At 41.8% G+C, this 27,026-nt stretch overlaps 2 protein-coding genes across 7 annotated transcripts; both read right to left on the bottom strand.

The window, feature by feature from the left end:
- Positions 1-10,129: 10,129 nt before the first annotated feature.
- On the bottom strand, positions 10,130-20,547 carry LOC117542080 (rho GTPase-activating protein 4-like). Of its 3 annotated transcripts, none has more exons than XM_034209562.1 (22): positions 20,311-20,547; positions 18,915-19,004; positions 18,559-18,730; positions 18,299-18,461; positions 18,041-18,103; positions 17,835-17,963; positions 17,618-17,746; positions 17,152-17,373; positions 16,972-17,073; positions 16,300-16,464; positions 16,029-16,113; positions 15,823-15,847; positions 15,589-15,688; positions 15,382-15,442; positions 14,941-15,018; positions 14,697-14,825; positions 14,499-14,604; positions 13,922-14,149; positions 12,311-12,366; positions 11,578-11,797; positions 11,444-11,492; positions 10,130-10,847 (listed from the first exon to the last, which is right to left on the bottom strand). In XM_034209562.1, exons 2-22 carry the CDS (start codon positions 18,979-18,981, stop codon positions 10,668-10,670), a joined length of 2,529 nt encoding a protein of 842 aa, XP_034065453.1. In that variant the 5' UTR covers positions 18,982-19,004; positions 20,311-20,547; the 3' UTR covers positions 10,130-10,667. The 3 variants fall into 3 exon arrangements, with proteins under 3 accessions (XP_034065453.1, XP_034065454.1, XP_034065452.1); XM_034209563.1 differs by having other exon boundaries at positions 15,823-15,850; positions 17,835-17,917; positions 18,037-18,103; XM_034209561.1 differs by having other exon boundaries at positions 15,823-15,850; positions 20,311-20,546.
- A 1,441-nt stretch (positions 20,548-21,988) lies between these two features.
- On the bottom strand, positions 21,989-25,071 carry naa10 (N-alpha-acetyltransferase 10, NatA catalytic subuni). 4 transcript variants are annotated; one of them, XM_034208830.1, is made up of 8 exons: positions 24,840-25,071; positions 24,591-24,689; positions 24,423-24,481; positions 24,286-24,331; positions 24,051-24,166; positions 23,753-23,800; positions 22,713-22,797; positions 21,989-22,555 (listed from the first exon to the last, which is right to left on the bottom strand). In XM_034208830.1, exons 1-8 carry the CDS (start codon positions 24,858-24,860, stop codon positions 22,364-22,366), a joined length of 666 nt encoding a protein of 221 aa, XP_034064721.1. In that variant the 5' UTR covers positions 24,861-25,071; the 3' UTR covers positions 21,989-22,363. The 4 variants fall into 4 exon arrangements, with proteins under 4 accessions (XP_034064721.1, XP_034064720.1, XP_034064719.1 ...); XM_034208829.1 differs by having other exon boundaries at positions 23,753-23,797; positions 24,286-24,340; XM_034208828.1 differs by having other exon boundaries at positions 24,286-24,340.
- Between the last annotated feature and the right edge of the window lie 1,955 nt (positions 25,072-27,026).

Consider the following 27,026-nt stretch of genomic DNA (forward strand, 5'->3'; position numbering starts at 1 on the left):
GTAAAGTAATTCACACAGCCTCTTCCCTCTTCTCTCTGTGAGGAGCAGCAGGTTCAGCTTTCAGAACAAAGTAAAATGGCATTAATTTTTTTAATATGTCGTGTAGTAATAGATTTATTTATTTTTCTTCTCAAGAGAGTACCAGAATGTGTATTTTATGTTAGTAGCCTATTTCAAAACTAAAACAAAAAAAATCTCCTGGGGGAGAATCCCCCCAGACCACCCTGCGGGGGTTGGGTTTTCAGCATGTCAACTCTTTCACCTGTGGAGAAATTGCAGGATTGGCTCCAGGTCGCCCTTTTTATTTACTACAAGACAAATGTGCCTTCTTATTTCATACAGTTCAATTTGGATTGAGACAGGGAAATAATCTAAACCTCACGCGTGGGGAGCGTGTATGTAATTACATTGCAAATACTGACACCACTGTATGGGTTAGCCCTACCATAGATTACCCAACAAAAATACTCTCTCGCAACTGCCGACCTGTAGAGGAAACTTCTGTGTAGCTATGCAGTGGGAGTCACCGACTCAGGAAGGAGACACGGGAAGAGCAGTAGCTTTGATGTCAAACACATGATGGTTTATTTGGAGTTAACGGTCGGAGGATTCACATCACAAGTCCAAGAGTCAGAGGTTCTGACTTCACGGTAGAGTTGCCACGTCAATTCTGAAGAACTCTACCCCAGACCCATGTATTTAGCTAGTTCAGAGAGCATCATCAACATGCTGCATAACAAGATAGAATGATAACACCTCTATCAGCTGACGCCAACAGGCAGGAACAGGGAGACAAAACACTGAGAGCACAGCAGCCAAGGTTACAGGTGCCTGTGCTCAGTCAGGACAGTTTGAACTGATACACTGGGTCAAAGTTATGGGCCTTGGAAAATATTTCCACAACACCGACCCGTATTGCGCATGCTCAGATCTAAGAACCAGTAGAAATGATAAAAAAGTAAAAGTCTGCTGCTCATTGTTCTACTAGGCCAAAATAGAGTCAAAGAGTATATGAGAGTGAGAGTGTGTTAATTAATATATTTGGCAGTTTGGAGTAAGTCTGTAGATTTGTTTGTGTGTGTGTGTTTCATGTATAGCTCTCACGATAATTAATTTTGTTGGATACATTTTCCCGGAAATTATTGCGATAAACGATAATATTGTCGGCACCGTTGTATGACCATTTTAGACCCCTGACATAATGATAATATATAATAATAATTCAAGTACATCCTTTCAAACTGCTAGTCACATCCTCATGTAAATGGCAATTTATCGAGTTTTTTTTAATTTATCGTACGATACGTCAATTAATTGCTTATCGCGACAGGTAGGCCTACACAATAAAATAGTGGAAACAAACATGTGTTTGACTTTCAATAGTGAATGAAACTGTGTGCCCTTTATAGTCTGTGTCCAATATTGTGTATTTGTATATATTGTATATATATCCTATATATATATATGCTAAGGTCCCGCTGCTGACACGATAGCAGTCATTTCGTGCGCATATGTAATTAAACCCATGTTATCAAAATCTCACTCCAGCCAGGTAGGCTACCCAAAGTTGGCAACCCTGCTTAAACCTGTATGGTCAAGAACATCACATCCTAATGTTTATTGATATATTTAGAGGGAGGGGATGGGAAGGAAGGTTTCAAAATTCTGATTAGGATAATTTCTACCATTTATTTAATTTATGGTGGTTTCAGTAATCCCCTGGGCCCAGGAGTTCCATCCATCCATCCATCTTCTTCCGCTTATTCGTGGTCGGGTCGCGGGGGTAGCAGTTCCAGCAGAGAGCCCCAAACTTTCTTTTCCCTGGCGACATCAACCAGCTCTGACTGGGGGATCCCAAGGCGCTCCCAGGCCAGCAAAGAGATATAATCCCTCCACCTGGTCCTAGGTCTACCCCTTGGTCTCTTCCCAGCTGGACGTGCCTGGAACACCTCCCTAGGGAGGCGCCCAGGTGGCATCCTAACTAGGTGCCCGAACCACCTCAACTGGCTCCTTTCGACGCGAAGGAGGAGCGGCTCAACTCCGAGTCCCTCCCTGATGACCGAACTTCTCACCTTATCCCTAAGGGAGACACCAGCTACCCTGCGGAGAAAACCCATCTCGGCCGCTTGTATCCGCGATCTCATTTTCGGCCCAGGAGTTCAACACTTTTAATCCCTATCTGATCAAATCAGATTTGGATTTTGGGGAGTTCAAAACCAAAAAACAGGATTAGGATCACTTTGATATCCGATCAGATCAGGAAATCCAATCCAAGTTTTAATCTGGATCAAATCTTCAAAACGGGTAGTTCAAACTGACAACACAGTATTGGGATCAATTTGATCCCAAAAAACTGGATTATCCTGATCCCACCAGAGGGGTGGATTTCCAGTGGATTACCAGGGCAAAATGTACTGTACCATTTATTTAAAATATGTTTCAATTTAAATAAGATGGCAAAATGTGTTAACTGAAATAATACACCATTTTTAGCCTTCATGGGAAATACATTGTATTTTTTCCATTTTTGCTCACGTTTGTGGTGGCCTATTTTGTTTTCAACCAAATGTTGATGACATAAATGTTTATGCTCATAAAAGTATCACAGCAAAGATTGTACACAAATACACAAATGTAATTTAGATTAAAGTAAAAATATCTTCAACAAAAAAAAAGTCCATCATCTGTCATCACCTTTCAAATAAAAAAATATAATTAGACATTATAGATGTCTGCAATGTGGTCTCTTGTCTTCCTTGTATTATTTTTCATGTCCACTAGATGGCGATCGGTAGGATTAAAGCACTGATATTCAGGATCTAGTCATCTTGAAAAATCGTAATCTGGATCAGGCTGATCCTATCCTGAATTGCTTTGAACTCCAGGGACAAAATGTGGCCAATTTGTCTGATCCTGGATCACAAAAAATGGGATTTCAAAATCTGATCGGATCTGATTGAGATTAAAAGTTTTGAACTCCTGGGCCCTGGTAATTGAGGATATTAGTAATCTAAAGGACTAATGTAATCTTTATGACTTTCAGAAAGGACAGGAGACCCACAGGTGCCTATCAATGATTGTCAACTGACAGCACAATGAGTCAAAGGGCTAGCAGCAGCAGCAGCATGATGTTGATGTGAAATGTGTTGTCCTGGCATATAGAGGTCAGCGGCAAACTAACTTCCGGGGAACTATTGAAGGCTCCGCGATCCGCCATTGCTGTAAAAAAAACTGGTCCATTGGAGTGAACGGAGATGTCGCAACTCTTCTATCTATATGGCGCTGAGAATGTCCAGTTAACTCGATTAAAGGCTTTTTCTGCATCGAGGCTCAAAAGTACAGCCTGGAGTTTGTTTTTGGATATATGTTCAACTATATGTAGAGTTCTGCGGGTATTAGGGTTGCCAACTTCCAGAAATGGAGAAACGGGACATATGCATGTGTCCCCCGCTTTTCGGTTTTCTGGCGGATTTAGTTACTTTTTTTTTGTTCCTTTATTTCGGTTTTAGGGTTAGGGTTAGGTTAGGGTTATGTTATTTAATTATTTTGGTGGAGCCAGCCCCTAGGGTTCGAAAATGTTTTTGGGGGTCAAAACCCTAAAAATGCATAGAAAACTATGCATACCTATAACACAATACAAACACAATGGTCTTACACATGCATTAGGCTACTACATCACATTGTACATCAGCATGTTCAAATCGGATAGGTGGGCACTAGGGACATCTGGGCACCTCGATGTACAATTGGCTATTTTGTCCAAAATGTTCAAAAATAAAATATTTGAAAAATGGTATTAAGTAATGCAAAGTATACATGATGTGAACATGCACGTTACATCATTATTAGACTTAATGTTATCCTTCATCCAACCATTTCCCCAGCATTTTCCCATCAATCAGCTGACACACACACACACACACACACACACACACACACACAACAACACACACACACACACACACACACACACAACACACACACACACACACACACACACACACACACACACACACACACACACACACACACACACACACACACACACACACACAACACACACACAACACACACACACACACACACACACACACACACACACACCACACAGCACACACACACACACACACACACACACACACACACACACACACACACGTGCGAGCATTGTGCCTGCCCTGTCAACTGAGCGGTCCTAGCGCCCTTCGGATACAGCACACAAACACACAGGGTTAGACAGACACACTGCATTGCGCGCAAACAGAAAAATATTTTTTATTTTTCCCTTTATTTTTATTTTCCCTTTTGAGTCCGGGACAAACAAAGTCCCGTACGGGACACGCCCCTTTTGGCTCAAATACGGGGCGTCCCGGCTAATACGGGACGGTTGGCAACCCTAGCGGGTATTATCTTGAGTTTGCCGTTGTTGTCTGATCTAGGTTTATTATCTGGGGGAGGATTTCTTCGAGTCTTTTTGCCAAAATGTGGGTAAAGATTGTATTGTCTTGATTTAGCACACTTATTGGACGATAGCTTCCACAGTCACATTTGTCTTTCCCTTCCTTCGGTAACAGCGAGATTACTGCTTCCAGGGGGGGGGGGGGGCTATGACATGTCTGAAGCACGTGGTTAAAAGCATCCCTCATTGTTGGGATCAGTAGATCCATCATTTCCCTGTACCATTCAAAAGGGAAACCAACTCGGCCTGTGGCTTTATTGGGTTTTAAGTTTGCGATTGCCTTTTCTACTTCTTTTCCCGTAATTTCTCAAATTAATTTATGATTTTGCTCATCCCTCACTTTAGGAAAAGTTATCGAATCAAGGAAACCTGATGTTGGTTTTATCTATTTTAGGCTGTGTGTGTATAGGTGTTTATAGAAACAGACAAAAGTTTGATGTATGTCTTTTAAATTACTATGTATAATACTTGTTTCAGAGTGTTTTATTTTATAGATTGTGTTTTCTACCTGCTGTTTTTTTAAATTTGTAAGCCAATAGTTTTGCTGATTTATCTCCTTCCTCATAATATCTTTTTTTTATGTCGTTTGAGAGGATTTCATGGAGTTCGTTTTTTTCTTTTTCTATTTCCATATTAGTTTTTGTATTTAGGGTTTTCTTATGTATATATTTTCTAGATGTTTTAGTTCTGTTTGAAGCTGATTTGTTTGATCTTTTCTTTGCTTATTTATGTTTGAGGATTATCCAATTATTTTTCCTCTCAGGACAGCTTTGCATGCATCCCACAAGATTATTGGGGACACTTCTCCATTATCATTATCGTTCAGATAATCTTTTATATCGGTCCTGATTTGCGGCCTAATTTGGTTAAGAATTCCTGTGTTCAGTCTCCAGATTGTGCTTTTCCTTTCTAGTCCTAGATTTAATGCCATGGAGACCGGGGCATGGTCCGATAAGTCCATGGTCTCTATACTGCAATTTTGAACCCTATACAAATCTTTCTGATGCATAAAAAGATAATCAAGCCTTGAATATACTGAGTGTGGGTGTGAATAAAAGGTAAAATCTTTCTTAGACGGATTTAGGTCTCGCCATATATCTGAGAGCCCTAGGTCTCCCAACATCAGTTTAATGTTCTTGGTGATTTTCTTCCCTCCTGAGGAAAGAGGTTTTGATGTATCTAAAGTTGGGTTAAGTCTAACATTGAAATCTCCCCCACAAATTAGGATTCCTTGGGCCTCCAATGTTATTATTTAAAAAATGTGTTTGTAAAATGACCATTCAGGTCATTCAGGAGGGTAACTAAAGTACCCTGCACATTTCCATTCTTTGTCCTTTTTTTCATATGTGCATTCAAAATGTAATTAACTAGAGATTAAGATTGTCACGCCCCTCCTGGATCCCTTTCTGTAAGAGGATGAGTATGGAGTGAAATTCCACTTTTTAAGTTTTTGGTGTTCCTGTTCTGTTAGATGAGTCTCCTGAAGGAGGGCTATTTCGGCTCTATCTCTTTTTAATTTTGACATTACTTTATTCATTTTAATTGGATTTCCCAGACCGTTCACATAGTATGTAATTACTTTAATTGACCCTTTACTTTGCATGATGACTATTTGCCTTTATTTTAAATCCATGAGTTCCTGCATTCAAATCATTTCTCACATCCCCTGTTGTGTATATAACATTAATACAATCCAAAACTATAACCAAAAAAACTATAACAAAATAATATCCACAAACATAAGTGTCATTGACTTCCAGATTTAAAGCCTTGTATTGGGCCTTGGAATGTTGGCGTGTGGAGGGAAAGTCTCTTCCTCTTAGTGATGGAAGGGGGCCCTCTTCAGCCCTTAAGCTGATACATTAGGTCCATAGTATACAGAGAGTAGCAAACCGACCCAACATTTGGCCCACATGTGCCCGTGGCATAAGCCTTCTATTCAATTTAGTCTCAACCTTTGGGTAGGCAGGAAAATAATAATAGTAAAGGCAAAGAAAAAAAAAGAAATAGTCTCAGTTGCCTCAAAATAGCCTTATTATTGTTTTTTCTTTTTAACCAAGATATTTAGAATGGAGCATCCATTAAAGTGGGCATTTATGAAACATAGGCTACTTATCAGGTATCCGGATGTCGAAAGCCTCGAAGCCATTCCTTGAAATGTTGCTTGTAGCTCGGGTGCAGTTGATCTCCCCGCTTTCTGATGGGTTCCCAGGTCACCCGGTTAATCTGGTCCATTAGCGAACTCGGATTTTTTAGGACCGTCACTGATATCCCTCTCTTCACCATGTCTGCCTCCTCAGCCGAGTTGTAGACCACTGGGTTGTCCTCATAAAACACAGTTAGTCTGGCCGGGAATGGGCTCTGGAATCTTATGTTTATTTCCTTTCAGTCAGACAACTCACGTGTTTCTTTAACATGTTTAGCAGCATATAGTTGAGTTTGACGTCTAGGCTCAGGCCTCATCACTCCACAGATATACATAGCACGATGAGTGATGATTAAATAACTAACCCCCGAGCCTACAGGTGGAAGCTGGGGTGGTGGTGGTGGGGCAGGCAAGCAGCAGCGCCGTAGAAGTAGCTGCAGCAAAGCAGCAAGCAAAGCATAGAGAGATACAGTGGGGCAGCCACCAATTGTGCAAGTTCTCCCACTTAAAAAGATGAGAGAGGCCTGTAATTTTCATCCTAGGTACACTTCAACTATGAGAGACAGAATGGGGGGAAAGAATCCAGGAAATCACATTGTAGGATTTTAAATGAATTAATTGGTAAATTCCTTGGTAAAATAAGTATTTGGTCACCTACAAACAAACAAGATTTCTGGCTCTCACAGACCTGTAACTTCTTCTTTAAGAGCCTCCTCTGTCCTCCACTTGTTAACTGTATTAATGGCACCTCTTTGAACTCGTTATCAGTATAAAAGACACCTGTCCACAACCTCAAACACTCACACTCTAAACTCCACTATGGCCAAGACCAAAGAGCTGTCAAAGGACTCCAGAAACAAAATTGTAGACCTGCACCAGGCTGGGAAGACTGAATCTGCAATAGGTAAGCAGCTTGGTGTGAAGAAATCAACTGTGGGAGCAATTATTAGAAAATGGAAGACATACAAGACCACTGATAATCTCCCTCGATCTGGGGCTCCACGCAATATCTCACCCTGTGGGGTCAAAATGATCACAAGAACGGTGAGCAAAAATCCAAGAACCATACGGGGGGACCTAGTCAATGACCTGCAGAGAGCTGGGACCAAAGTAACAAAGGCTACCATCAGTAACACACTACGCCGCCAGGGACTCAAATCCTGCAGTGCTAGACGTGTCCCCCTGCTTAAGCCAGTACATGTCCAGGCCCGTCTGAAGTTTGCTAGAGAGCATTTAGATGATCCAGAAGAGGATTGGGAGAATGTCATATGGTCAGATGAAACCAAAATAGAACTTTTTGGTAAAAACTCAACTTGACGTGTTTGGAGGAGAAAGAATTCTGAGTTGCATCCAAAGAACACCATACCTACTGTGAAACATGGGGGTGGAAACATCATGCTTTGGGGCTGTTTTTCTGCAAAGGGACCAGGACGACTGATCCGTGTAAAGGAAAGAATGAATGGGGCCCTGTATCGTGAGATTTTGAGTGACAACCTCCTTCCATCAGCAATGGCATTGGAGATGAAACGTGGCTGGGTCTTTCAGCATGACAATGATCCCAAACACACCGCCCGGGCAACGAAGGAGTGGCTTCGTAAGAAGCATTGCAAGGTCCTGGAGTGGCCTAGCCAGTCTCCAGATCTCAACCCCATAGAAAATCTTTGGAGGGAGTTGAAAGTCCGTGTTGCCCAGCGACAGCCCCAAAACATCCCTCACTGCTCTAGAGGAGATCTGCATGGAGGAATGGGCCAAAATACCAGCAACAGTGTGTGAAAATCTTGTGAAGACTTACGGCCCCTACACACGGCGGCGTGCGTTACCGCTTGGCGGTGGGCGTGTCTGAAGCTTGGGGATTTTTTACGAACAACGCGACCAACAACCAATCACATGAATGTCCCGCCCCGGACATACAAAGCAAAGCATTCACGCTACATCCATGCTGGCTAAATATACTGTCTATGCTTGCTAGCTGTCCATTCAAACGAAGTACACTGGATATAAACTCCCCAAAAAGGCAAAAACCTACCAGTGTCACCCATTGTCTCTGCCACCTCCCCCCATGCCTGGCTCCTCCGGTTTGTATCCATGTATGTAAAGAGGGACTGGTCATATAGTACCGCCACGATCTTTTTCTCCTCCATTTTTTTACATATGGGAAATAACTGCGGTCTGGCTCTCCCAACATACACGCGGTTTGATTGACTAGCGCTTGTAATGTCAGATTTGCATACGCGGGATTTGATTGGCTGACGCCTCCGTCGAGGCGGCAAAAGTAGAACATTGCTCTACTTTTGCAGCGAGCACCGCGAGAGAAGCTACGCTTTGCTCCCACAATGCAGTTCGGCGAATCGTGACGTCACCCCATTCAAAGTGAATGGGCAGAAGCGTTGAAGCGGCAACGCACGCCGCCGTGTGTAGGCTCCGTTACAGAAAACGTTTGACCTCTGTCATTGCCAACAAAGGGTATATAACAAAGTATTGAGATGAACTTTTGTTATTGACCAAATACTTATTTTCCACCATAATTTGCAAATAAATTCTTTAAAAATCAGAAAATGTGATTTTCTGGATTTTCTTTTTCTCATTCTGTCTCTCATAGTTGAGGTGATAGGATGAAAATTACAGGCCTCTCATCTTTTTAAGTGGGAGAACTTGCACAATTGGTGGCTGACTAAATACTTTTTTGCCCCACTGTATCTGACAGGTTAAATAGAGCGTCGTATTAAGGAGACTCTGTTTGGTTGGTTGTAGAGTGGCAAGGGGCGTTATGTATGAATGCAGCATAAGTGCTCGAGTTGACTGCCTGAACTAGCTCGCAGGCTTCGCCCCATTAAGTGCTGCTTTGGCTTCCACATACTGCCTCCTCCTTCTCTGCAATTCAGGTGTGTAATCATGGTCCACGTTGACCTTTTTCTGCCAGGCTTTTTTGATTAAGTCTTCTTTCATTTTAAAACTTGAACATTTCACCACCAGTGATCTTCAACATTTTTAACTAAGTATAACTATATTTAACTTCAGATCATTCTTGGTTAATAGCACATCCAAAAAATAATATGTTATAAATTGAACCATGCCCGATTTGCTTCCAAAGGCCTTTTCTTTTAATATATGATATATATGCTTTGTGTTACCTTGTCTGATAATCAACCAGTTGTGGAATTGCTTAGTACATTTACTAAAGGCCTGTTCTTGCATGCTGGCTTATTTTAAAAAATGTACTGAAAGAACTTGTCTGTTGTGGAAAAGGTCTGCTGTAAAAACATCTAGAATTCCTTCAAGTCCTATATTAGCTTTTTGTTGTTTTAATCTGTGATTGTAGAAAAGCAATTTCTAACAAACATTTAGTTTATTGTATATGATGGAAAACATTTCCAAATATTTAAAATAAAAGTTAATATTTTCCATATCAACTTTTAAATGTCCTCATAATTGGCAAGGCATAGTTGAATCCAAGACATATCATACATGTCCTTCTCTTCATATTCACACGCATGTCATTTAAAAAACATATTTAAAAAGAGTAGTCAGAATAGACAAAATATTTATTCGGCATGTAGCCTGGTTTACAAGCAAAATCAAGTTTGAAACAAGTTACAAACCATTCATATATACATTCTTTACAGCTACAGTAGCCTGTTCACAGTTTGTCTTCCACCTCAACCCCTTTTCTCATAAAAAAAACATTGGATGAAGAATGTATGTGTACTTTTATGTGCGTTTGCAGACTGAACAGTAGAGAATATGACTTGTAAACTGGAAATTAGTAAATTGAATATAAACACCAACACAGATATACAAACATACCTGTGTTTTTCCAGTAATCCACAATATCCACATTGTACTGCAGGCCTACAGTCAAGGCAGGGTTCTGCCATTAGAAACAATAAAAAAGGGTTTTGATTGGAGAGCGACCCTGTGGAAATAAGCCAAGGCCAATTATAAAGACCTCAGAAAAGTAAAACTGGGTCAGGGGTTTCAGTGGTCTTCATTTTCTAGAACTAGATGTGCTGAAAGCAACTGCCAGAGCACATAACCAAACACCATCTTCTAATGCCAGTCCTCTCAGTCCATGGGCTCTGCTGCTCTGAAGAGCCCTGCTCCTCTCCCTCTGCGTCCATCCTTCTTCCCTTTCCTTTGGGGACCTTGGGCAGCGGGAGAGGAGGCGGCGGAGAAGGAGGGATCCTGCAGTGTTTGCCGCGAGAGAAGTTCCATGAAGACAGAGTCCATCTGGCGACAGACCTCCTTAGAGATTAAATAAACAATGGTGAGGAGAGAATAAAAGATAAAAACCTCTTTGTTCTTAGCTCTCCCTCCTGCTCAAAGGCTTCTGATTTAGTTTGTCATTAGTAATTCTGTGCTGCTTTCCAATAAGACACTCTATAAAAATAGTTTGAATTTAAAAGTAATACCTTTTAAATAACAAACCATGGTATGGGCCGTTAATAAATAACTTTTGTGTTGTGAACAATCTTTTGATGGCGTTATTAATGCTCCGATATAAAACTTGGTCTGTCTTCTAGCTTTTTAGATCAGGAAAGTTCTCCATAAAGCATGGTTAAACTACTTACCTTCTAGAAACGTGCTGCTAAACACCTAAATCAATTTATAAGCAACTTAATTATATTAATTATAACTGCAAACTTGCCTGATTTGATGACTTACAAAGGCCTATAGTTGCAGATGACTTGCTAAGAAATGATAAACCAATAGTCTTATATTGGTGTATAAGCAATGGTAAATCCTGCATTCACTCTTGATAAAGCCATTAGTTATACCTAATAAACCGATATAAAGCCAACCTCATCACATTGTGGAAGTCATTTAGAAATAGGACTGACCTTATCTACTTTAATGACAATATCCTCAGAAGACGAGTGTTCCTGTAATCTGTATGCAGAAAGAGATCAGAAAACACTGAATATAAATTTCTCCAACAAATAACAATTAAATTGTAATCCCTGTAGGTACTCACACTCTTCGCACATAGCCAGGAGATTGGCCTCGCCGTTGCTTGCTCTGTGGCCCAATGGGAATCTGGAGCATTACCTTTCCACCTGAAGTGATGCCGCCTCCAGCTATCACCTTACTTTTGTCGATTGACCCGCTGCTGTTAGCTCGAGGACGTTCTGCTTTTCTCTGTGTTGCTGCAGATGAACCTGAGCTGTTGTCAGCCGAGGATCCTGCTTCAAACTCTGCAGTACACCACATTGACACATTCAATTCCTTAGGGAATTGATTAAGATATACACTTGAAAAATATATCCAAGATATGACCAATAATGGAATGGCACATTTTATGGCTATGCATCCTGACGGTTAAAAATACCATACAAATTATAATACTGTCATCCTCTACATTGTCACTGTATTTTATCATTATTTGTCTGCTTTTGATGTTTTTCTTTTCTGTATTTACTTTCATCTCTAGCACATTTGGTTTATTGTAAATTTTTTAAATGTTGAGTTTGTTTGTCGTTGTATTTGTTTTTGTATGTCTTAAATCGTTTTCTGTTTAAATTATTTAAATTGTTACTAAACATTTTTAGATTGGTTTTTGCCTTTATGGGCATGTGCGGGTAGAGGAGGGAATATATAGAGAGTGTATCGTGACACTAACATTTACATCAAATTGTGCCTTTTAAAATTGTACAATACTATGAAATAAAAAGACGCATACAAAAAAAGAAAATACACATGAAACGTACCGTCTTTGCTATGGGTGTACTCTGCTTCGACATCTCCTTCTTCAATGATTGGCTCACTGCAGAAAAAACACCCTCAGATCATCATTCCACCACACATTACATTACATTGCATTTAGCTGACGCTTTTATCCAAAGCGACTTACAATAAGTGCGTTCGAACAACAAAATACAAACCTGAGGAAAACAGAATCATATAAGTACATCAGGCTTCATAGAGCAAAAACATTTCAAGCGCTACTCAACTGGCTTTAGATAAGCCAGCCCTTTATTAGTATATAAGTGCTTTGTTAATAGTTCTATCGCTCGAAGTGGAGTCGAAAGAGACGAGTTTTCAGTCTGCGCCGGAAGGTGTGTAAGCTATCTGCTGTCCTGATGTCAATGGGGAGCTCATTCCACCATTTTGGAGCCAGGACAGCAAACCCACGTGTTTTTGCTGATGGGAACTTGGGTCCCCTTCGCAGCGAGGGTGCAGCGAGCCGTTTGGTTGATGCAGAGCGTAGTGCACGCGCTGGGGTGTACGGTTTAACCATGTCCTGGATGTACGAAGGGCCAGATCCATTCGCAGCATGGTACGCAAGTACCATTGTCTTGAAGTGGATTCTAGCAGTTATCGGAAGCCAGTGAAGGGAGCGGAGGAGCGGCGTGGTGTGGGAGAATTTAGGAAGGTTGAAGACCAGGCGAGCAGCTGCATTCTGGATGAGCTGCAGAGGTCGGATGGCACATGCAGGTAGACCAGCCAGGAGGGAGTTGCAGTAGTCTAGGCGTGAGATGACGAGAGCCTGGACCAGAACCTGCGTCGCTTTCTGTGTCAGCTGGGGACGTATCTTCCTGATGTTGTAAAGCGTGTATCTGCAGCAACGGGTTGTAGCGGCGATGTTTGCAGTGAAGGACAGGTTGTTATCTAGGGTCACACCCAGATTCCTTGCAGTCTGAGTCGGGGAAACAACAGAGGTGCCAATGTTGATTGTTAGGTCAAGAGTGGGACAATCTTTTCCCGGAAGGAAAAGCAGTTCAGTCTTGTCAAGGTTGAGCTTGAGGTGATGAGCAGACATCCACTGAGAGATGTCAGCTAGACAAGCAGAGATGCGTGCGACGACCTGGGTCTCTGAGCGGCGAAAGGACAGAATTAATTGGGTGTCGTCAGCGTAGCAGTGGTATGAAAAACCATGCGGGCTAATGACTGATCCGAGCGAGTTTGTGTACAAGGAGAAGAGGAGGGGACCAAGAACAGAGCCCTGAGGGACCCCTGTAGTTAATTGACAAGGGTCGGACTCGGACCCTCTCCAAGTAACCCTGTAGGTGCGGTCTTTGAGGTATGAGGTGAGGAGGGAAAGTGCCGAGCCTGAAACTCCAAGTTCTTGGAGAGTGCGAAGGAGGATCTGATGATTCACCGTGTCGAATGCAGCAGACAGGTCCAAAAGGATGATGACAGAGGAGAGGGAGGCTGCTTTAGCAGTGTGCAGTTCCTCAGTGACAGCAAGGAGGGCAGTTTCTGTGGAGTGACCTGCCTTGAAACCAGACTGGTGCGGATCCAGAAGGTTGTTCTGATGGAGATAGCAGGAGAGTCACACATTGTAGACATGTCATGCGTCTGAATATGTCATCACTTACCAGTCATCCAGTTCAAGCGTCATGCATTTCTCGTACATCGGTCCTTCAACTTCGCTCTGGTTGGGGAAGATGCTTTCGTGCTGGAGGATGATGTCCTTCACCACAGCGTTGATCTGAGGCTGCAGGGTGACGACGTCCTCGTCCTGAGCCCCCCTTACCAGGCTGGGGCCAAAACACACAGCCAGGTTGTAGGGCTGCATCATGTTCTCGTCACTGTACTGAGACACACTGAACGCAGGGAGCAGACACACGGATTCATACATAAACAAGAGGGGCGGTGGAGGTCATGATGAAAAAGTACAACAGTGGAAGCTAAACTGAAATTGGCTGAGCCTTTTTATTACTTCCTTCTTAGATTTATCACATACAAATTATTACCATATCCATTTCCCCTAAAATATTCTGGTAGGCCTACATTGATTCAAACCATATTAAATTGTTTCATATTTATTTAGTTTTGCTTTCCTATTGTTGTAATGAATTTCCATTTTGTTTGTTTGTTTTTTTTCCATTTTTGTGTGCTGTCCATTTCTATGATCTAATAACGTAGATGACTGCGCTGAGCTGCAATACTCACTGATGAAGGAATGCAAAGAGGTATCTCATGACGACGATGACGCGCTCAGGGTAGGAAAAGATTACCATTTTGAGCTGCGCTGCCCTCTCTGCCTCGTTCCTAATTTCTAAGACGGGGTGATGAAAGAAAGTTAAGCCCCTGCGGTACGCTCTCAACCACACTTGTTTCACTTTTCAACACATACACCCACACACTCACGGGCCTGCTCCAGGAGTTGGCTGGTGCTGTCGATGGGGAAGAGGGGATTCTCCAGACTTCTGAAGTAGAGTTTCAGCACGCCAGCCACAGAGTCCAGTTCATATCTCCGCTCAGCCAGGGGGTCCTCTCCTGCAGGAGAAGCACACAGCACACTGCCCCACATTATTAATGCGCCACAGTGAGGGGCAACTCTATGAGAAGACAATTGGAAAGTGCCAACACACACAAAAACACACAGGCCTACCTCGCTCAAATGCATCCCTCAGGTTGTTGACCTCCGTCTGAGAGCCCGGCACTCTGAATATCCCTTCATGCTGGAGACCTGAGAACAGACAGATTATTAGGATAAATGTTGGCTCACTATTTGGCAAGCAACCGGTCACAGTTGCCCCGTTTATCTCATGTCTTATAAAAGCTTATTAATGACTTATAAAGTGTTCACAACCTAATTAATAAATGAATTACAAACTATTCGTAAACCATTTATAAGGGTAGTCTTATTGTAAAGTGGTACCGTTTATTATAACTAATACATCTCCTAAGTAGTAGTAGAATTATTAGATTCATTCGAGTTAGAAATGTTCAAATGGTCACAATGGCTTTAAACCCAAATATATTTTGTAATGCCTTCAAATTCATTTGCATTTAAGCTGCAGACCCTGTTCCTTCAGTCTTCAATACTCACCATTGAGGTTGATATAGCAAATGCAACTTTCCACAACAATTGGAATCTGTTGTCCTGATGCCTGAATGAAACAAAGCTAGTGATGAATTTCATGAACTTTAGATATAATACATCACTTTATGCTGGTAAATGAACAGATTAAATGTAATAAGAGTGCAATGCTGACAAGAGGAAATAATAAGAGGGAGTAATTATGATAGTATCTACCTGTATGAAGGACATCATGTCTCCACTGAAAAGTTTGTGGTTGTGCAACAAATTGGCACACGAGTGATTCCTTCTGACTCGCATAGACTTCCCATTGGGTCTGCAGAGCCAAATACCATAATGTGAAGACACAGTCAACTCCATTTTGTTGCAATTGTGTTACATGTATGTGTTTTCTTAGTATGCAGCATTGTTCAAAGTTTGATCAATGCTCCAAAAAGTTCATATCCGTACCTAGGCTGATTTCCACTTGATACTTCTGCTGTAGGGGGAAACATAAAAAGGAGAGGCAGAGCAAAGTAATTAAAGTGTACCACTACTACTTTGCTTGCAGGTCAAACAAATACAGAACATCAACACAATGCAACAGCTGTTATCAAAGGACTTTGGTCAGCAGTTCGCCTTTTGGCTTACTTCTGTGTGAAATGCAGAAGTGATACCTTTGTCCACAGCCTCTTTTAGCTGGTCATGTTTTGCTTGCAGTTTAGATATCAGGGAGCTGCCTGTGAGGTGCTCCTTTACTCTCTGGAAAACAGATCAGATGTGATTTCAGTGTTAATCATGCAGTCAACTTTAATCACTGTTGTTCTTGTTTTCATAGTCAGACAAAACCCAACCATCATACCAAAAGAAATAAGTATGCATATCCTCCAGCTGCATATAATTAAAACATTCACAGCAATTATGGTATGATCCTTTGAAAGCACTCACAGTGAAGTAGATGGTTTCCATCTCCTGCATGCTGGCCCTGCGGCGGGCCACACTGGGCTTCACTGTCAGGTTCTCAGTGCTGCCCTCCTGAGACGAGGGCTCCAGATCATCGTCCCCGATATTCTCCAGCAGGGAGGACTGGGCCGCCAACATGTTCTTACTGGCCTGCGTGACAATGGCAAGTATAACAACTTAATATTATTGGGAAATACTGCCATTGATAATAGCTATGCCAATGGTAAACATTAGCATTATGGTGTGATGTTTAAAATAAATGTGAGAAATCTGACGATGATTGCAATTATGTTGCATTCAAGAGCCTGTTTGAAGGGCATAATTACAATTTTAGATGCAAAACTAAACTAATGGAACAAACATAATGGGGATAGTCAGTCATTGACTTGAGGTTTAGTGACTCAGACTTGAAATGTGGTCACAAAGTCTTCAGGCCGGCACATTCCTGCCATGGCACGCTGGCCAACTTTTGATTGGTTGTTAGTAGATTTTAAAAGCCACAAATAAGAGTGTATACATTTTTACAAGAAAAAAAATCATTTGATTTACAGCCTTGAATGAACTCTGGATGCAGGCGTGGGTTAAATAACACTTGTAGATTCAGTAGACCCAAAAAGGGCGATTGTGAGTTTCAATGGGTTGTGCGATGTACTCTACCTCCTCTGTTTCCTGGGAAACGGACTTCAGACGGGTTTGTATCTGTTTGAATCGGGTCTCCAGCTCACATCTCATCTCACCCTCTGCACTCACCTCGGACACCTGAGAGACACAGGAGAGTTTAGAGCTCATACTGAACATCTGAATGCTCTACTGAATGCCCACTGACAAAATACAGACCTGGTCTCCGTCATGGGGCTGATAGGGGAAGCGGAGCGGCAAACAGAAGGTGCTGTAGTGATCCTGCAGGAGGAGGTCTCTGTCCTGACTCTGGTCCAGTCCGGACACGGTGCCTTGAAGGTGCTGCAGACCTGAGCTCAGATTCTGCTGGGTCTGGCACCGACTGGACAGGTAGGCCTTCATTACTCGGCCTACAGAGAGGTGGTACCCTATATCTGCACACTGAGGGAGGACATCCATTTCAGTCAATATCACCTAGACCTACTTTGATTTCTCTCATCCTGGAAGCAGGAGAGAACATGTTTTTTTTCTCCAAAAGTCAAGCTGACACAAGGAGTAATTACTATACCATTAGTCATCTCTGTGGGTGAAGTATTCCTTTTCAACATGGCATCTTGTCTATTATCACATCATGCATCAAACACATTTAAAGATGGTTAAAGACAAAAGCTGATGATGCACTCACATCTATGAGAGTAGAGATGTCCTGGAGGTAGTACTTATTCATGGAGGCATTGGCTGCAGCCAAGTTTAGGAGGTAATCGTTTCGAGCTTTGCTGCACTTTAAGTTGATCTCTTTGACCTTACCTTGTCTCTGTGGCAAATAAGCATTAATCAATTAGAGGACAAACAGACATATAGGGACATGCGTGAATGTAATGTTACATAAAAAGGTAATTCACTTTTTCTATCAACCTCTCCAGCTTTTTATTAGCACTCTGCTTCTGCTTCTCCTCCTGTTTCTCTGCCTCCTTCAGCTTTCCATCTGCGCACAAATATTCTGAGTGGTACTGGTAGTATGTCCGCCATGCCTGCACAAAGACAGTAATGCTTTCCTTTGTTTGTTTAGGAAACAGAAAATGTTTGGGGTGGTTGTTTTCTTACTTACGGTCTGTAGCTCAGTGGTAACCTTGAGTAGTCCATCTTGCAGCTGATTACAGACGTCTTTACTCTAAAGACAGACAGAATGGCACAACAAGGAAGGAACATAGTTAGCCTCTTGTAATGTCAAGAGAAATAAAAAGGGGAAGAGTGAGAAAAATAAATTAGTAAAGTATTAAGGTATTTGCCCATACAGGTACACACTTGTTCCAAACACTTAAGACTATGGTTTGTGTGAAGTGGGTGCCAAAGCTCATATCAGTACCTTCTTGGCAAGGCGCTGTGTGTACTCCAGGCAGTGTGTGAGGGGCTGGGTGAGGAAGCTGCTGCAGCGCTCACTCAGTGCATTGTGGTCCCTACTTTCCTGGCGGGTCTGGGACAGCAGAGCCAGCCAGACCTGGGCCACTGAGTGACTGCTGGGATCCTTCCTGATCATGTGTGAAAGAAGGAAAAAACTATTAGTGACTGAGATACAGCTAGGTGTGCCCTGCCAGTAAAGTGCGTAAATTGTAGGATTGCCTTTACCTCTTGATCCTAGACGTGAACCTTTCAGTGAGTTTTTCTAGGGAGCGGGCATACTCGCTTTCAATCTCCCCCCGCCGCCGCAGGTAGTCTGACAGGTCCTGCAGCTGCTGGCTCTTCTGTTCAAGCTGCAAATCTAACACCTTGAGTTGGTCCACAAGCTGACAGCGCACCTCTGACAGGAAATGCAGAAGGGGTGAAAGAACAGTTAAGGCAAAGAAAGAGAAACACATACAAGAGAGTTCTGACTCATTCTTGGTGAGAAACGGATTTCTCCCCCGACATGTTGATCAGTGATGGTGGGTTGTGATAAAGCTTGAGAGATTGTTAGTATGGTGCAGATCAAAGTAGAATTGTACCTTTGATTTGAGTGTCGTAGTCTATCACACCGACCCGTTCCTTACGGAGTTTCACATGTGAAGTCATTGTTGCTCCAACTGGGTGGAATTCTGGATAAAAAGGGAGTAAATATTCTATTATTTCAACATGAATTATGAAATATCAGCTGTTCATTTTAACCTCCCTTGCAGAGTCATAGCGTACTTCATACGGTTGCACTCTATTTTGATCTTCCTTGCTTGACAAAGACTGGTAAGAAAATAGAATCAAGGCCCCACTGCTGCACCCAAGCATGCCTGTACAAACGTTCACACTCTTAGTACTGAAACCACACACCCCTCCCTCCCTCTACAGACCATGCTAACTTCCTCCTGCCACAGAAAGAGTGAAACCAGCATGTTCATCTTACTGTAACACATCTCTTCAAACTGGTCACCCGCTGCAATGCTTTGCTGAACGGCAGGCAAATAGAAAAAGCATGTGCTGCCTGCTGCACCGGTCACGCTGCAGAACTGCATGAGGGGCAAAAATAGCTCTAGCAACATCTCAGCTGCCCTAAAAATAGTGTGAACCACAAGGCGTACAACCCTGTGGGGATGTTTGTTCTCAGTTTGGGAGTTAACTGATGGACTCGTCCTATATCCCACATTTATATTGAATAAAACAGCTAATTCAGCTGCTTTTCACTTATATTCTAGATTACCCTAAGAAATAAGGTACATTTAAGTGTCTGACTCTTAGATCCTTAGACTGGATAAACAAATAAAACAAGATTTTCTCAAACAAACGGTCATCTGACAGGCCTTGAAAAAGTATTGATGAACAACAATTTAGTTGCAGATGTCTGCAAGATATAATTTATTACAACACCGTTTAACACAATACTGAAAGGGGAAGAGTTTCTTGCTGGATCATAATCCTTTGCACATTCTCTCTTTTCACCCTTCCACTTCCCTTTTCTTCAAAGCAAACATCACTCATCAGCACTCTCTCCAGCTGAACTGTGCACTATCCACTTCTTTCCAAGGGAGACATACCAACTGACCTGCTGAAATCTGTTAGATTACAACAAACTCTAAACTCCTTACAGAAAGGAGAGTGGCTCACTTTGCCAGCCTATGTCATAATTTTCCATTAGTCGTTTTCATTCTTTCTCTATGTGATCAGCAATGAATCACCACCTCTGCTGCTTTACTTTATAATATAAATTCAACTGGTTCTTCTGGTGTTATTCTGTTTGATTCTGACAAGTAGAAACACATATCCGGGCTGAACTATAGGAGCCGTTGATGTCCTAAGGGCAATTTCCAACAAGCCTTCACCAACAACACTGTGAACACATTTATTGGACTTTAAGTGACTAGTCTTGGGTGAGACAGGTCAGTGAATGAAAACATTGGTAAATAAGACTCTTACCTGACGGGAGAGCAGTCTTCACTAGTCTCTTCTCCAGACTGAGGGAACTAAATGATGCCAGTTAATAGCACAGTAAGCTCTCAACTGTTTCACCTCCCCCTCGCATTGGACACGGATGGATGTGGGTGGAGAGGAACTCATCTCTCCGACTTTCTCTCTCTCTCTCTCTCTCTCTGACACAACACACACACACACACACACACACACACACACACACACACACACACACACACACACACACCACACACACACACACACACACACACACACACACACACACACACACACACACACACACACACACACACACACACACACACACACACACACACACACACACACACACACTTTGAGGCATTAGTGTTCAACTGCGCTAGTGTCAAAAGTGAAAACCTGTTTGAGTTCTTCAGACTTCTTCTTGAACTCTGCAGCAGGTTTCAGTCCAATCAAACACCAGCTGTTCTCACTGATTAGTCCCTCTGCTGGGGTATTCACAGACTACTCAGTGAAATCAGCTGCTATAGTGGTCGAGTGGGGGGGGGGAATGAATACTGAATGAATACTTGTTTGAGCAGAAGACTGGTAGACACAATTTACATATTTTAAGACCACACAGTTTGAGTTATGATTTATATATTGCCTTTTTAGTCTTTTACACTGTATGCAAACATGTACCTATTCACAAACTGATAGCATTAAATCAGCCAAAGTGCTTAACATTTGGTCTCGTACTCACACGCACTACTATGCAAGTTTTTTTTTTACAACAGCATGCAGCGTTGGCCTCTCTCAGCTCTTGATGAAAAGTGTTAAACTGGCATGAAGGTGTGAAAATGAGCTATTTCATGTTGTGACAAACAAATGTCTGAAAGGCCATTTGCATAGTATGCTGTTATCTGTCATGCACTTCTCTCTAACTCTAACCTTCCTCTATCTGACAGGAGGAGAATGTGCAATCGGTGTTAAAAAAAAACTAAAAAATTAACATTTTGTTTCTAGTCGTAGTTTTATCCATCGTTTGCCTATTTTACTATATTTATAAAGCTTTATTATGGAACTTTGAAACACGGGTTAACATTAAATCACCTCTACAGTGTCTGAGATGCTCACTGTTGGGTCAATTTAAAAAGGATGGTTAATGTTTAGAGGTCGCACATTCACTGCAGTCTTCAACCTGACTTGTTCAGTAGCATGTTTTTATTTATCTTAAACCCCGTATATGTAGCATTATTATTTATATCAGAATATGGTAAGTTTTTATTTGTAAAAACACGTAACCACCAAGTTTAAACTAAACCATTCTGCTGCTTTCAGCCCATCTAAGCCCACGCAATGCTTTCTGAAAGCCTTTCTTTTTTTTACTATCAATGCAAAACCTTACCCATGGATCGTGATTACTTTGTATAATATATACAACAGAAGTAATAATTTTAAGTGTAATTTCACGTTCACCACTTCACTGGACATGTAGGTGTTACTGGTAAAAAAGGAGTTTACAACTAAGTGTCGTTCAAACTAAATGTATTTAGAAAATGCAGTGGCCCTATTAAATAAAGTGGTCAAGAATTCAGTCTTTCCACATTTAATTGACTGTTATCAGGGTGTATTGCAATACACTTATAAGTAAAAAACTAAGCTGCTTTTAACATCCTTTATGAAATAAGTGCAATGCGAAAAGTATTATTTGAAAGATTTATTGGCAGTATTTCCTTTAAATATTTAAGAGACCAGATTGAGAAAACTTGAAAAGTCGTTGGAAATTCTCTAACTCTCAGAGAATTTTGGGCAACTTTTGTAATGACAACAGCATTCCAATTAAAACATCGACACCAGTTTTTCATTTTAGTTTCATTTAGAGAACACCCCAATTCACATCATTATCCAAGTCTTTCTGTTCATCACTGCAGTGGAAAGCAAGATTTGAGAAAAAAAATGTGATGGTTAAGGCTTTGACCCAGGGATAGTCACGCAGTTTGTTAAGCCAGAGATATTGTCAAATAGAGATAAAAAGAGGAAGGGAGGCATGAATTTAAAAATGTCTAGGACTGCAGCGTCATTGTGAATCAGAAGAAGAATCTTTAACGTCTGTGCTTTCCGTCGCCTCGCTGACTTCACTCAGCTCTTTGCTCTCTCCTCCGCTGTCTTTCTCGTTCTCCTTCTCCTGGTCACCGGTACCGACCGGGCCCTGGCCTGACGGGGCCTCTGGGCCCGAAACGCGCGCTCCAGGCTTTCTCAGCTGTGGGACATGTAGACCCAAAAAAAACACAATCGTCATTAGAAACTGCTCATGCGAGTTCAGGGAAGTTAATCGTTCCATGAGGTAACAAGGGGCCTGTGAAAATGATGTAAATGTTGTGCCAACATGTGTTGCCATAGTGGATAAACTCAGACAGGGTAGTTACCTCATCAGCCATGTGGGCCAGGTCTCTCTTCATGGCGTAGGCATCTTCCCCATCTGCGTAGTATTTAGGCTCAATCTCACTGATCCTGTGGAGGAATAACAATATATCACATCATTTAGAACAACTATCTAAAAGTGCCGTAGCTGCTGTTAAGAATGCAGGTGTCAGGTCCTTTGTGAGTATTTCGCAACATATATGTCATTTATTAATAAAATGGATGACAGTGTATACTGATTTGTAATGTTTAAGGTAAAATACATTATTAAATAAAAAAATGTTTCCCCAACATCATTTTATAGCGGCCATTATTTGAAATTCCTGCTTCGAACAAATATTTACAGAAAATATGATTCAAAGGTTTATTTGATAAATTAAGTAAAAAGAATGGGAACAAATGAGACTTGTTTTGTGTTGGTTTTAAAACTGAATATGTAAAATGTTTGAATAGGCATGAAAGCCCAACATTTAACAAAATGGAAGAAATAGATATGGAGCCCTGAACCGAACCACTTGCTCTTGCCCAGTGACAGTAAAGATAAATTCTTCCATGTTTTATAGGCCGAGTTTTCATTTAAAAACGAAATGTAATATAACCACACGATGATAGCAGCGCCCCTTCCTTCAGACTTCCTTACAGAGCACCTCCTCCAACACACATGAACGCGCACATGACGTCAGCAGACTGGTGAAAGTGGCCGCCTGTTGCTGGCGAGTCATTGAAGTACTGCTGCAATGCACGCCCAATGACGGCACGCCCAATGAGGGCACGAGATACATTTGTGCGTGCCCGAGATGGAAGGCTGACAGACAGGGCGGCAATCCAATCCGTTTGGCTAAACGGATTGGTTGTACTTTTTACAGTACTACGGCTTCCACAGATGACGTTTTTTTATGGATTTTTTGTCAAAGCACTTCAGATATTCATTGCTATCGGGATGTTAAGAGCATTCCATGGAATATAACAAAAAGTGTATCTCGAGCCGGTTTCTGAAACTTACCTACCCCACCTTTAAGTTATGTTGAAACAAAGAAATACTTACTGGAATTTCAGTGTGTTTGAGTACAGATGCAGGGCTGCCCGGTTGCTGCAGTGAGAGGAAAAAAAGATTGGTAAAAACCTTGAAAACCATAGCGCTGAGCTGACAGTCATTTTCTGAGCACATTTTTTTAAACAGGGAACCACACAATAATGTATCCAAAAAAGTGAAACCAGGTCCACAGCAACTCAACAGTGCCATTGTGTGTTGCATTGTCGACAGGAGCCTGTGAATTAAGATTGTCATTACCAGAACTACACTGTAGTTATTGTGCATATGACAATAAGTCCTTTCAATCTACCTCTTGCGGACATGAAGAGAGACATATTTAGCATTGAAGTTTTCTATCATGGCCCGACTGGCCTGGTCCATCAGCTTCTGGGCCAGGCCTAGACGTCTGTGGGAACGCTTCACAGCCTGGAAGACAAAGATATGGGTTTGATTGGTCCAAGAGAAGCAAGCCCATTTCTGAATACTATAAAACATGTAATATAAATAATGGAGGACATTTAAGAGGTGTCTTTCTTCAAACTCACCAGAGATGTAATGTGTCCATGGGGGACATCATCAGGGTCCTCCTCCCTGTTAAGACTTCACATTAGTTTATTATGGAAAACATACATGTAATTTGTGAAAATGTTGTGAACATTTAAATATGGTAACATATACTCACATCTTTGCCAGCACATATCCCACAATTTTGCCATTTTCATCCTCTGCGATGTATGAGAGCTGAAACATTTAAAAGACAGTGTCAAACATATACTAAGGATTTTGAGCAGCGTTTGTGTAGCACTGGTGTTAGCAGGAACATGATAAATGGGAAACGGCAGTCAATCACCTGCGGCCAGGACAATCCATGATAGAAATAATATTTCATCTGGTAGTTTTCTGGGAGACACAGCAAGTTACAGTGCTGCATATTCATAAGGTCCTCCGGCTGAAAGAAAGAAACTGGATGTCACAAAGATGCATGACACAATGCTAACGCTTTAACCGGCCATACTTGTGCTCTTTTAACATTTAGCTTAGCTTAGCAGTGAACTCAGTAGAAACAGCATGGCTGTCGAGAGGCTTTCAGCACACTTACCCTTGCGTTTCGTATGTTCATCTTGTTAGTTGGCTTGTAATCTGGACTGGAGACAGAAATAAAATATACTACACGGATCAATTAATTCATAATAATAATACTACAAAGTTGTAAAGGGCTTGTCTCGCTAACTAGCTAAATCGACGAGCTAGCATGCAAGGAAAGGGAGGAAGGAGCGTGCCACAATAACGACAGTCACTTCCGGTCACAGTGTCCGCTGGGACTTCACAATAAAAGTTCGAACACTAGCGTGATGCACGAAAATAGGCTATACATCGTTTTTATTTTGAAGGATGATTTAATATGTATAGTTACCCGGATGTGGATTGTAGCCGCACTCTTTATAACCTAGGGCCGACGTTTAGGCCATAGGTTTAGGCTGGATTATCACTAGGCTAAACGTTTCACTGCTCTGGGGCCCCGGACCCCCTGTTTCTATATGTGACAATAATTAATAGTTTCAACCTTCAACCACGACGGTACAATATCAACAAAATGTATACATGTCTTGGGTTTCTAGTCAGTCGAAAAAAAGTTAAAAACTAAAAACAGCTCCTTGGATATTCACACAATTACATGTTTTGTTTGGTCTATGTCGGACTGGGTGGGACTTTCGGAAACAGTTCTAAATTGGTTTGAATCCTACTTAAAGGACAGAAACAACTTTGTTTCTATAGGTAAATACACATCTGAGTTGCCAAATATGACATGTGGGGTACCTCAAGGCTCCATCTTGGGGCCTCTTCTCTTTAACATCTACATATACTACTGGCTCAGATAATGAAAAACAAAAAAAATAAGTTACCATAGCTATGCGGATGACACACAAATTTACATAACAATTTCACCAGGAGACTATGCTCCAATTCAAACACTGAGTAAGTGCATTGAACAAATCAATGACTGAGGTAATGGTTTTTGGAGCCAAGGCAGAACGTATAAAAGTTAGCGCTGAGCTTCAGTCTGCAATGTTCAAAACAACGGATAAAGCCAGAAATCTAGGTCATGGACTCTGACCTGAGTTTCAACAGTCACATTAAAACAGTTACTAAATCAGCCTACTATCACCTAAAGAATATATCTAGGATTAAAAGACTAATGTCACAGCAGGATTTGGAAAAACTTGTCCATGCTTTTATCTTCAGTAGACTGGACTACTGCAATGGTGTCTTTACAGGTCTCACTAAAAAATCTATTAGAAAGCTGCAGCTAATTCAGAACGCTGCTGCTCGAGTCCTCACTAACACTAAGAAAGTGGTTCACATCACTTCTGTTCTGAAGTCTTTACACTGGCTTCCTGTGTGTCAGAGAATAGATTTCAAAATACTGCTGCTGGTTTATAAAGCTTTGAATGGTTTAGGCCCAAAATACATTTCTGACCTCCTGCTAAATTATGAACCATCCAGATCTCTCAGGTCTTCATTACATTACATTACATTGCATTTAGCTGACGCTTTTATCCAAAGCGACTTACAATAAGTGCGTTCGACCAACAAAATACAACTTGAAGAAAACAGAATCATATAAGTACATCAGGCTTCATAGAGCAAAAACATTTCAAGTGCTACTCAACTGGCTTTAGATAAGCCAGTCCTTTATTAGTATAAAAGTGCTTCGTTAATAGTTCTATCGCTCGAAGTGGAGTCGAAAGAGATGAGTTTTCAGTTTGCGCCAGAAGATGTGCAAGCTATCTGCTGTCCTGATGTCAATGGGGAGCTCATTACACCATCCTGGAGCCAGGACAGCAAACCCACGTGTTTTCGCCGATGGGAACTTGGGTCCCCCTCGCAGCGAGGGTGCAGCGAGTCGTTTGGCTGATGCAGAGCGTAGTGCAAGCGCTGGGGTGTATGGTTTAACCATGTCCTGGATGTACGAAGGGCCAGATCCATTCGCAGCATGGTAAGCAAGTACCAGTGTCTTGAAGTGGATTCTAGCAGTTACCGGAAGCCAGTGAAGGGAGCGGAGGAGCGGAGTAGTGTGGGAAAATGTAGGAAGGTTGAAGACCAGACGAGCCGCTGCATTCTGGATGAGCTGCAGAGGTCGGATGGCACATGCAGGTAGACCAGCCAGGAGGGAGTTGCAGTAGTCTAGGCGTGAGATGACGAGAGCTTCTTCAGGGACTGGTCAGCTTTCTGTCCCCAGAGTCAGAACTAAACATGGAAAAGCAGCGTTCAGTTATTATGCTCC

The sequence above is a fragment of the Gymnodraco acuticeps genome, unplaced genomic scaffold (genome assembly GCF_902827175.1).
Source record: "Gymnodraco acuticeps unplaced genomic scaffold, fGymAcu1.1, whole genome shotgun sequence".
Classification (NCBI taxonomy): domain Eukaryota; kingdom Metazoa; phylum Chordata; class Actinopteri; order Perciformes; family Bathydraconidae; genus Gymnodraco; species Gymnodraco acuticeps.

Bases quoted from the DNA above. Each gene is read 5' to 3' on its own strand.
- LOC117542080 (XM_034209561.1), bottom strand. From the start codon at position 18,981: ATGACTTCACATGTGAAACTCCGTAAGGAACGGGTCGGTGTGATAGAC. The intron at 11,798-12,310 runs GTACGTTTCATG...GGTGTACTGCAG, and splicing joins GTACACCCATAGCAAAGACG to AGTTTGAAGCAGGATCCTCG. The intron at 11,493-11,577 runs GTGAGTACCTAC...TTCTGCATACAG, and splicing joins CCTGGCTATGTGCGAAGAGT to ATTACAGGAACACTCGTCTT.
- naa10 (XM_034208828.1), bottom strand. From the start codon at position 24,860: ATGAACATACGAAACGCAAGG. The intron at 23,801-24,050 runs GTAGATTGAAAG...TTCCTCTCACTG, and splicing joins TCTCTTCATGTCCGCAAGAG to CAGCAACCGGGCAGCCCTGC. The intron at 22,556-22,712 runs GTAACTACCCTG...TTGGGTCTACAT, and splicing joins TGGCCCACATGGCTGATGAG to GTCCCACAGCTGAGAAAGCC.